The sequence below is a fragment of the Vulpes lagopus genome, chromosome 3, assembly GCF_018345385.1.
Source record: "Vulpes lagopus strain Blue_001 chromosome 3, ASM1834538v1, whole genome shotgun sequence".
Lineage (NCBI taxonomy): Eukaryota > Metazoa > Chordata > Mammalia > Carnivora > Canidae > Vulpes > Vulpes lagopus.
In genome coordinates, this window is record NC_054826.1 from 59,086,811 (window position 1) to 59,097,963 (window position 11,153).

Below are 11,153 nucleotides of genomic sequence, written 5' to 3' on the forward strand. Positions count from 1 at the left end.
CTCCCCAGCCCGCAGGTGCCTCCGGCTCGCGGGAGGGAGGAGCGCCCCCGGGCCCCGCCCCCGGGCCCCGCCCCCGGGCCCCGCCCCCGGGCCCCGCCCCCGGGCCCCGCCCCCGGGCCCCGCCCCCGGGCCCCGCCCCCGGGCCCCGCCCCCGGGCCCCGCCCCCGGGCCCCGCGCAGAGCCGCAGCCTCGCGGTCCGGCGGGGGCACCGCAGGGATGGCGCCGGCGGCCGGCGGCGAGGCGCACTTCCAGAGGGGCAGTCTGCCCTGGTTCACCGCCATCGCCCTGTCCTTCGGGTATTACACGGTGAGGGCAGCGGGGAGCCGCCCCGCGAGCACAGCGAGCGCTCCCCGGTGCGCGGGCCCCGCGCCGGCCGGCCCCGAGCGGCTGCGCAGGCGCAGTCGGGCTCCGCGCGCTGGGAGGACGCGCAGGCGCACTGGCCCGCCTCTGCCCACGGCCCCGAGGAACCAGTTAGCCAGGCTTTCCCGGGATGGGGCGGGGGCGGCTCCCCACCCCGAGACTCCGCGTGTAGCTCTTTCAAGATGGTGGTGACGAAGTCCGAGGCCGGCAGGGCCGCTTCCGCCTACTTCCGTCCGGCCAGACGTTTGCCCGCGTTGGTCACCGTCCTGGCACTGGGCTACTTGGCGGTGAGGCGCGCAGCGGGGCGGCGCGTGTCTTTTGGCCCGCCGGGCCCCCGTAGGCCGAGAGGCCGGCTGGTGCGCCTGCGCGGCGGGCGGTTGCCTAGGTTACCAGCACGCGCGGGAGGTCGGTGGGCACCCGGGGCCGGGGTCCGCTCGGGCCGCCTCGCCTCTGCGTCGCCGTCCTGCCGCCCCGGCCGAGAGCGAGCAGAGTTCGCCGGGGAGGAAGGCAGGCTGTCGGGCCTCCGAGGCGGGATGCTGGGGGCCGGCAGTTGGGGGTTGCTCGGAAAACGGGGTGAGGCCTGAAGGAGGGACCCAGGGGTCCTGAATGTGCTGGCGGCGCTGTGGGCTGAGGAAGGGGGAGGGGCCGCCCCGACTGACACCGTCTGTCTGTCTGTCCTTTAAAGGATCAGCCCGGGTGGCCCAGGGCGTGACCCCGGGGTCGCGGGATCGAGCCCCACGTCGGGGTCCCTGCAGGGAGCCTGGGTCTCTGCCTCTCTCGTGAATAAATAAATAAAATCTTTAAAAATAATACTAATAATTTAAAAAGGGATGATAGGAAAGACGCCCAGAGGCGTAGGCCCGGGACTAAGTTGATGTAATGGAGAAGAGAGGCAGGAGGTCCCGGACCCCGGGGGCTTGGGGTGCGTCGTCGGGTCCCGTCTCCCGGGCTCGGGTTCCCTCCTCCGTAAAATTCGGTGTCGAACTGGAAAATTGTCGGAGGTGCGTTTCTGTCGTATGATTCTGGCTTCCTGACTAGTCAGAAAGTAAGAGGGAGGAGAGCTGTGGGGCCTTGGAATCTGGCAGGTGCTGCCCCTTCCATTCCCTCGGAGTTTGGGGGGCTGGGGAGGAGGCAGGGATGTTTTGGGCTTTATTTACGTTTCAGATGCCAATGGCTGAGATCTGCACGGGGCAATGAGTTTGGATCTGTGCACACTGAATGCTCAGAAAAAACCTAAGCTGGCAGAGGTTACGACATAGGGAGGAAGGGAAGGTTGGTCACATAACAAAAGCCTAATGCAGTTGGGTAGTTGCTGTTAGGGCCTCTTGTCCTACTGATTTTCCAGCTCTGGGAAGTGGATCGTTCCCGGTTTTTAGATGTGGGAAGAGTGAAAGGAGAGAAAGGGATTCTAAATTAAATGGGGGTTTGGCTCAAGCCATGGCTTCTGCTGTAAAGAAGCTAGCCAGGGCATAGAAACTTAAAATTTATGAACAACCTGTATGAAATAATGTTTAAAGTATTTTATTTATTCATGACAGACACAGAGAGAGAGAGAGAGAGGCCTAGACACAGGCAGAGGGAGAAGCAGGCTCCATGTGGGGAGCCAGATGCAGGACTCGATCCCAGGACCCCAGGATCACACCCTGGAATGAAGGCAGATGCTCAACCACTGTGCCACCCAGGGATTCCCTGAAATAATGTTTTTGGTGGAATTCAATAAGAGTAGAAGTCATCCAGCCTGGGCCCTGAGTCTGATAACCGCGGAGCTTCCTCTGCATTAATCTCGCGGTGGCATAGCTTTTAGAAAACAAAAGTGGAGAATGGAAGCCCAGAGATCCTTTGGTCTCTGGTCTTTCTTGTAGAATCAGGATTGTTTCACAGTCTCAAAAATAAGCATTTGCTAATTTAAGTGACCTAGTAGGTATCGCGTGCCTCTGGTTCTCTTGCAGTGGGTTGTCTTCTGGCCTCAGAGTGTCCCTTATCAGAGCCTCGGACCCCTGGGCCTCTTCACTCAGTACTTGGTGGACCATCATCACACCCTCTTGCACAGCGGGTAAGGAGGGCTCCAGAAATGGGATGTGGACCCTACAGCGCCAACCTACTGTCTATCTGGAAGGCCTGCACTTGCCTTTAGATATCTTAAGAGTGTTGCTGGTTCACATTAAGGCACCTTTTTAAGGTTTCTGTGTTAGATTCCATCAACAGATAACCATCACCCTAAGCTAGGCTGACTTTTGTTTCAGGTATTGGCTTGCCTGGCTGATTCATGTGGGAGAGTCCTTGTACGCCATGGTTTTGTGCAAGTAAGTGTTTTTGTTTTTGTTTTGTTTTGTTTTTTTAAGATTTTATTTGAGAGAGAGAGAGAGAGACCACAGCAGGGGGAGGGGCAGAGGGAGTGGGAGAAGCAGGGAGCCCCATGTGGGGCCCCACCCCAGGACCCTGAGATCATGACCTGAGCCCAAGGCAGATGTTTAACCAGCTGAACCACCCAAGCGTCCCACAAGTAAGTGTTTTTATTTTTATTTTATTTTTTAATATTTTATTTATTTATTCATGAGCAACAGAGAGAGAGAGAGAGAGAGGCAGAGACACAGGCTGAGGGAGAAGCAGGCTCCATGCAGGGAGCCTGACGTCGGATTGGATCCCGGGTCTTCAAGATCATGCCCTGGGCCAACTGGGCCACCCGGGCTCCCCGCCCCCCCCTTTTTTTTTTTTAATATTTTAAGTCTTTTTAATAGGTCTTTATCGCTTTTCTCTTGGTATCTAATACGAGTTGAGAGTAGCCACATTTAAATAATTCATGCATTTGTAGGCGGAGTAGAGTTGAATCTCCACACCTAATACTGAGCCCAGCGCCAGGGGAGTACTCAGTGACTATTTAATGAATGGATTCATTTCACTTGTGTTAGCTACTCAGTTTATTTAGTACTTAATTTAGATGATTTTTCTCATTAAAGAAAATTCCCTGTTAGCTCCACCTATAGCAAAGATTTGGAGGTTGCCTTCTAGTTTGACAAAGAGCCAGTTTATTGACGGAGCCTAATGATTCTCAACCCTAGTTTCACAACTGAATCGCCTGAGGAGCTTTTTTGAAATACACACGTGTGGTTTCCAGATCCAGAAATCTCGGTTTGGTGGGCCTTGCCTCAGCAATGGGAATCTATTATTTTTTTTCAAGCTCCATAGATGACTCTGGGATGCATTGCAAGCTGGAAAAGCCTCTTAGCTCCACCCAACAGAGCAGCTGTACGTTAATACTATGTGAGGGTCCTAGGAAAGATTCTCTCGACATTAGTGCTTCATGTAACCATGTACAGACAGTAAAGTGTGATGAAGAGGTGGTTACAGTAATGCCAGATTACTTTGCAGTTAATTTTCTCTGGTCAAGATGAACTATCCCCTCTATTACTGTTGTATTACTTATAAAAGTGAGAAATAAGATACTTTATAACAACCATGTTGTAATAATAATAATATTTACTGAGTGCACACTATGCCAGACACTTGCTAAGTGCTTTAAAGAGATAATGTTATTCTATCTTCTGGTTTATGAAACAGACTGGATTTTCCAGGAGAGGAGCAGAAAGCAGCTTTGTTCTTTCTCACCCTGTGGATTGTTGCTTCTCTCCCACCCTAGCCCTGGATGAAATCTGAAGCACTTCCCAGTCAACTATCTGACACTCTCCTGCCTAAGTCCAGGCTATTTATTAAAAGCATAAACTGGAACCTAAGTCAGAATGTCTCGTCATCCAGCTGGGGCTCAGGAGCCAATAGGAGAAGAGAGTGTAGTTGGTGCCTTCTCTCTGAGGCGCCTCTTTCTCCTGTTCACTAGCAACAGTTGCTTGTGGTCCATTGGGTGGGAACAGTGAGGGGAAATAGGGCACGCTTCTGCCTTGTGTCAGGCAGCTGCGAGCTATGGATGTTGCATACCTGGTGTTGGTTCTTTTGCTCCAGGGGGGCCCGGGTGGATTTTGAGAAACCAGGCATCTTTAGGGATGGCCCTCCTGTAGTTGCCTTGGTGGTTCCTTCAGATGCCGCCTCCAGCCTGCCATATGCAGATTCCCCTCAGGATCTGTGGTTGGGGAGAGTTGTTCCTTTACTGAGATCTCTTCTGCCCTTCAGTTAGGGCCTCTGGGGCAGGGTCCCTTTGAAGCCCACCTGTGCCTCTGGCCTCCCAGCAGATCTGAACAGCTCAGAGTAACACCTGCCCTCCCCCTCCAACAGGATAAACCCACGAGTGCATGCAGTTCCCACTGCAGAATCCGATATTAATCTCTTCCCCTGAATTCCAGGGGACTCAAGGCAAGCTCTCCAAGTAGTTGAAGCTGTTCTTGGAGCTTGACTTAGAATAGGAAGTGCTCCAGTGCTCTTTGCAGTGGTCCCTTCAACCTCACAGCAGAATTTTAGCTTGGAGGAGTGTGGTCTAACCTCTTGGACACCAGTACTTGACACCCGTTCTGTTAGTGGCATTTGGAGCCTCTAAAGAAAACCAAAAGACTCAAATTTAACATTTTGCTCTCCAGGTCTTTGAAGGGTAGAGGGAGAGCAGGCCTAGAGAGCTTAGGTGACTGTTACTGTGCTTTTGAGATCATTTCTATAAGGATCGCGTGTTGCAGTAAATCACTTGTCACTGTACACCAGAATAAATACTCCTTTTGAATTATGAATGAATTTTGAATTATGAATTTTGAATTAAGTGAATCTAGCAATAAAAAGGAATTGGTGAATTCCTTTTAACCAGAGAGAAGACTGGACTATATGTTTGACTTTATAGCCACCATAGTATATGTACATAGTGATACAAACTCTTCTATAACTTTCTCTATTGTCACATATGCCTGTTTTTCCATGTCTGTACCTATGAATTTACCTCATTCATTTTCTTAGTTGGCAGTATTCTATTATATGGATGTGTCTTAGTGTAGCTCATAAATCCCCCCCCTTTGCTAGACTTCGAAGTCTTTCATTTTTTATTAAGTAATACTGCATGAACATGAATTCTGCTGGCCCTTGTGTTGTTGCTGATTAAAGGGAAAGCTTGTAACATTTTGCATGAGATTTTTTTCTAGAGTTGTGTAGACCTCCTCTATCAGAGTAAGGAAGTTCCATCCTATTTCTCAGTTCCAGAACTTACATTCAGAATGGATGTTTTAATTTTTCTCCTTTAATCTGCTAGTGTGGGAAATTATTTCTACATATATTATTTTTAAATTTTGTTTTAAATTAGAAATTATCCACATGAGACTTATTTATATACAGATGAGACTAGCAAGCCATTCACTTCAGTTGAGATATTTTTTTTTGAGCTTTGTTTTAGGCACTTTAGTTTGGATGACTGCAGTGAGATGTTTATTATCATTAGGTGCCAGGCTGTTTACTAAGCACTTTGTGTGTGTTATTTTGTAAATCATCAAAACTTGCTAAGATAAATACTGATATTCCTATTTTTCTTTCTTTCTTTCTTTTTTTTTTTTAAAGATTCTATTCATTCATGAGAGATACACAGAGAGGGGGTGGGGCAGAGGGAGAAGCAGGCTCTATGCAGAGAGCCCAACGTGAGACTCGATACCAGGTCCCCAGGATCAGGCCCTGGACTGAAGGCGGCGCTAAACCGTTGAGCCATCCAGGCTGCAACTTTTTTAAGATTTTTATTTATTTGAGAGAGAGCACGAGGGGGCAGGGAAGGGGGGAGAGGGAGAAGGACTCTGGGATTATGACTTGAGCCAAAGGCAGACATTTAACCATGTGAGCCACCAGTTGGTGGCTGATATTCCTGTTTTTCAGAGGAGGAAACAGATACTGAGAGAGAATGAGTGTGACTTGCCCAGCATCACAGCTAGTAGTTGGCCTAGCTAGGATTTTCATTTGCTCTGCCTTCAACAAAACACTTCCTCTAAAGCCATCCCAGTGGTTTTTTTAACCCTGTCTGCTCTTCAAAGTCTCATGAGAAATCGGTTTATAATACCATGCCCTTGGCAGTAGCCACACCACATCCGAGGGAAGAGTGTGCCATCCTAAATGCACAAGAAAAATAAAAATAAATGAGCTAACCATGTGAGTTAAGAAGTTGGAGGAAAATGGCAAAATAAACCTAATGCAAGTAAATAGAAGGAATACATTTTTTAAAAAATGGAAGATAGTAACTCTTATGAAACCATAATGTTACAATTCTGCTGGTTAAGTTTTTTTCTTTTTTCTTTTTCTTTTTCTTTTTTTTTTTTTTAGGTCTAAAGGCATCACGAATGGTCGGGCTCAACTACTCTGGTTCCTACAAACTTTCCTCTTTGGGATAGCATCTCTCTCCATCTTGATTGCTTACAGACCAAAACGCCAAAAACAAACTTAAAGAAGATATCTAAAAGCTTTCTCTATACTTTGACATTCAGCTTCACCGTTTTGGGGGTGGGAGGGATGCTGGGGGTGCTGGAGTTTACTTGATCTTTCTACTTTCCAGAAATTTAAGACCCTCTGGTTATTCATCATTCTTTCATACGCTCTGGTTGAGCTTGGCTAGAGAAGCGAAAAAGATTTCAGCTTTCCAATTCTGCAGACTCACTTTTGTGGCAGAGGGCCCCCAGCTCCCTTCTTGGGGTCTTTGGCAGTGTTGATGCTCTTTGTGTCATCTGGTTTAAGCTGTGTGCTAAAATTGCTTGTTGGTATGACTTTGCTCCCATCTTCTGACTAAGACACCATACCTTGACCACCCCACCTGAGCTCTCCTTTCCCCAGATTTCGTGTACCTTTCTGAACCAGGACAGAGTAACATTTCTACAACACATCCATTCCACATACACTGGGCACCTGTGAAGCAGGATCTTACCTTCTCAAACTCCCATTTCTCACACACCAAGAAAGATAAGGTTAAGATAAGCAAGTGCCAGGAATGGGCCAGGCCGAGCAGTAACATAGAGGCACAGAGGACAGGTTGAGGACCAGGAGGAAAGGATGGGGCAATGCCTTCCCTTAAGCCAGTCAGGAGTGATCCCCACCTCCACGTAGTCCCTTGGACACAGCACTCAGTGGTGTGCAGGGGTCTTATGGTCGCTGCTAGATGGCTCCTTCTGGTCGGGAGCACATTTTAGCTTGATTTCTTTTCTCAGGACCTGTCCCATTGCCTTGCACACAGGTGTTCTATCAGTATTTTCTGGTCCTCTGAATGAAAACTTTCCACTAGTTCAGTATCATTCCAGTTGTTACAGGAAAACTGCAGAACCCACTCAGTGTATTCTCTTCTAAGGAGCACAGGCCTGCCCTTGACTGGTGGTACCACCACTCTGTGGGTCCCCCAGTAGGGAACCGGTGTCTTTTTCATACTTGCCTATTCTTAGTCACTTTCTTTTTCTTTTTCTTTTCTTTTCTTTTTTTTTTTTTTTTAAGATTTTATTTGAGAGACAGAGGCAGAGGGAGAAGCAGGCTCCATGCAGGGAGCCTGATAGGGGACTCGATCCTGGGTCTCCAGCCTCACGCCCTGGGCTGAAGGCTGCACCAAACCGCTGAGCTACCCGGGCTGCCCCTCTTAGTCATTTTCTACAGACTGTAATGTCTCCCTCCAGCTCCAGCTTACTCACAGACATTCCTGAGCTAGAGATTCTAACTGGGAGCTACTTACTACCTCTCCTACTCACCTGACCAGACCTTTTTACTACTACTGACTGGCAAAATGACTCTGTCACCTAAGGGCCATTAGGGTTCCTTTCCTGGAGGACCACCTGCCTGCCACCTTCTCTAGGCACTAGACCTTATTTCCCATCTGTGATGTGGTAGGGCATGTTCTCTGCCTTAAGCAAACATTTATGAGAGACAGTCCCCTCCCCGCAAAAAGAGACCTCAAGTAAAACTACAAGCCTGAAAGGTTATGGATTATGGGTTGTTTCTGGTGGAGATCACTTTCTACAACTAAATCTCCATTTTTCCTGTTTCCTCTTTTGTTGAAGGGGTTGCCTTTTGGTAAAGAAAAAGATTTTTAATCGTAGAGTTAAATATCATGGAAATCCCAGACAGATTTTTTTAAAAGCATGGTCCTCTGGAAAGAGAAATAGTAATGACGGTAATATTAACGGTGACAGCAACAATATGGCAGATTATTGAATGAAATGAATTAACTTGAATAAATGCTGTGAATTGTCTCCAAATGCTTTTTTTTGTATGTCAGTTTTGTTATATTGTCACATATTTGATTCTACATTTTCCCAAGTAGTCTCTATTATGGAACTGTGTGTACAGTTCAAATATCAAGACTTTTTTTCATTGATAAAGTAGAGTGCCCTAGTTGGAGGGCATATGCTGTGCTCCTCTTTAGGTTTATAGAGTTGCCCAGAGCCCGCTTAACTCCATGCACACTGAGTCATGGCTGGGCATGAGTATCTTCTTTCATTATAGGATTTGTCCTCCTTCTGTTTTCATCTACATTTTATTCAGCATCTGATAGAGTCTATGCAGCAAGTAAGAGGAGTATTTTTACTTTTTAGATGCCAAAAGTATAAAATCTTGTCCTCATATGGGGTATTATAATGGCTTCCAGCAAAGAAGGATCTTAATGAGCAAATGGTGTGGCTCACTTTATAGACCCATAAAGTGCCTCCCACTGAGGAGAAGTAATCCACATCACATCAATAGAGGCCAGATGCCAACTGGATATTGTGTTTCTCCCATCCTCCAAGGTCCAGGTGCATAGAAGTTAAGTCATTGAAGCAAAAAAATGGGGACATTGTCTTCATGTTGAAGCTGTAATGGTGACATGGGAGAAACATCCTTGTTGAGTTTGGATAAGAAAAGGCCAGAGGCATATCCACAAAGCAACTGTGGAAGGCCGACAAACAACTATTTTCTTACCTCCTGCACATACCCAGAAGATGTCAAGAGCATGTGTAGTTGGGAAAGCAAAGAAGAGAGGACTAATGGAAAAACCCACAACTAAGGACCTCAGCACCAGTGTACAGTTCTTCCTTGTAAACATCCTGCGTGTTCAGGACTGCACGCAGTCTACATCTAAACATGGTTTTCAAGCTATGGTTTTAAACAAGTCCTGGGCTTAAGAGGTCATATTCCAGATGTGTAGAGATGGCTCTTGAGCAAAGCAACCTGCCGTCAGAGCCCTACCTGTTTACCCAGAGGGTCCGAAAACACAAAAGAGAAGTTGGAGAAACTGCCACTGAGATTAGAGAATACAGGGCAGTCACATTTTTATCTTTGCCTGGGCCCTTCCTGGAACCTTGTTAAAGCTCTTAGTTTAGCATAAATATGTATCCTTCCCTTATTGGCACAGGCAAAAAGATGTTAGTAGGGCAGCTGAGTAATTGTAAGCAGCCGAGACACCTCTGCAAGGCTCCTTATCCACATCAAATTGGGAATTACGGTTCTCCATCAAGGTTGGACAGTAAAGGACTGTAATCATTTCATGTGTCTCTTTGAGGAAGAGATCTATCCTGATTCCATAGTGCATACTTGCAAATCCTACCCAAAATACTGTGCTTGTATTTTCTATAAACATTTTAAGATGGCTCCTGAGCTTGTTTAATAGGATTGAGTATACCAATTGCCTCATTTTCATTTGTAGTGAGTCATGAAGGTGGATTAGGGGAAATATCTTGGACACTCTAATATCCTTCAGAAAAATGTTCATGACACTGTCGGGGTGGGAGATTGCGCTGTGAATGGAGGTTTCGGTCCCGGGATTCATAAGGATCCAAGTTCCAATAAAGACAGAAGGAAAGTAGCAAGCTTGAAGCAGTTTATTATTTTTTTAAGATTTTATTTATTAGAGCTCATGAGTAAGGGGGAAGGGAAGTGACAGAAGCAGACTCCCCACTGAGCAGGGAGCTCAATGCAGGACTTGATCCTGGGGTCCCCGGATCATTGAGAGGAAAGCAGACACTTAACCAACTGAGCCACCCGGGTGCCCCTGAAGCAGGTTATTATAGCAGAAGTACACTCTCAAGGTGGGAGAGCAGGGAGGTCCCTCGAAGTGGGACCAGCCCCTGGGTTGTTTTGGGATTGGATATTAATGGGTCTCTGGGCTGGGAAGAGCTGTGAAGTACAGTGGGGCGGTCTCTGAAGGGGGCTGCTTCCAATTTTTCTGGGAAAGTCCTCCCACAGGTTGGATTTGTTCTGGAGTGGTCAGGACAGCCTTTCTCCACGGGTGGGGCTGTACCCGCAATGTAAATACATTATAATGAGTCTAGGGGTTACCCTGGGGCAGGACCAGAGACAGGAGGAGAGCCCAGGTTTTGCACCCGTGGCTCTTGATCTGTTGGGCCCAAGGTCTTAGAAGCCACACGGTCAGGATGCTGAGCTCTCCAGCTTATAATGTAGCATTTTTTTAATCTATCACCATCCCTGCCTCCAGCTCTAGTCTCTATCATTTCCCTTCAAGGACTTGGGGCTCTGCTTTGGGCCTTCCTCCCACTGCTCAGATCTAGCTTCTACCTAACAAAAAAGAACTTTCACTTTTTCTTTGTACCAAGGTGTTGCATGAGATGTTTCTAGTAAAAAGAAATTAGTTGATAAAAATTCCCACTAAAATTAAAATCTTGACATTGCTATAAATGAGAGTAATGCATCTATAATATAGAGAAGCAACCCCTAAACCTCAGCCATGTAGGGACCATGCCCACAGCACTAGTCAGTACACATAATTCTACAGTACACATAATTCACTTTAAAAAAATCTTCCTAGGCAAGAATAACTAGGAAATGCCTCACTTGGTTTGCTCATTATACATTTTTCTCTATACATGAGAATAATGTGCAATTATCACCTAAACCACCCTGCAGATTAATGATACATTCAGCAA

General features: G+C 47.2%; 1 protein-coding gene across 1 annotated transcript; it reads left to right on the forward strand.

The window, feature by feature from the left end:
* The first annotated feature begins 164 nt into the window (after nt 1-164).
* Nucleotides 165-8,492, forward strand: TMEM254 (transmembrane protein 254). The gene is made up of 4 exons (XM_041750633.1): nt 165-306; nt 2,310-2,413; nt 2,604-2,663; nt 6,586-8,492. The coding sequence occupies exons 1-4, from the start codon at nt 217-219 to the stop codon at nt 6,704-6,706; spliced, it is 375 nt and encodes a 124-aa protein (XP_041606567.1). The 5' UTR covers nt 165-216; the 3' UTR covers nt 6,707-8,492.
* Nucleotides 8,493-11,153: the final 2,661 nt, after the last annotated feature.

Bases quoted from the DNA above. Each gene is read 5' to 3' on its own strand.
- TMEM254 (XM_041750633.1), top strand. From the start codon at position 217: ATGGCGCCGGCGGCCGGCGGCGAGGCGCACTTCCAGAGGGGCAGTCTG. The intron at 2,414-2,603 runs GTAAGGAGGGCT...CTTTTGTTTCAG, and splicing joins CACACCCTCTTGCACAGCGG to GTATTGGCTTGCCTGGCTGA. The intron at 2,664-6,585 runs GTAAGTGTTTTT...TTTTTTTTTTAG, and splicing joins TACGCCATGGTTTTGTGCAA to GTCTAAAGGCATCACGAATG.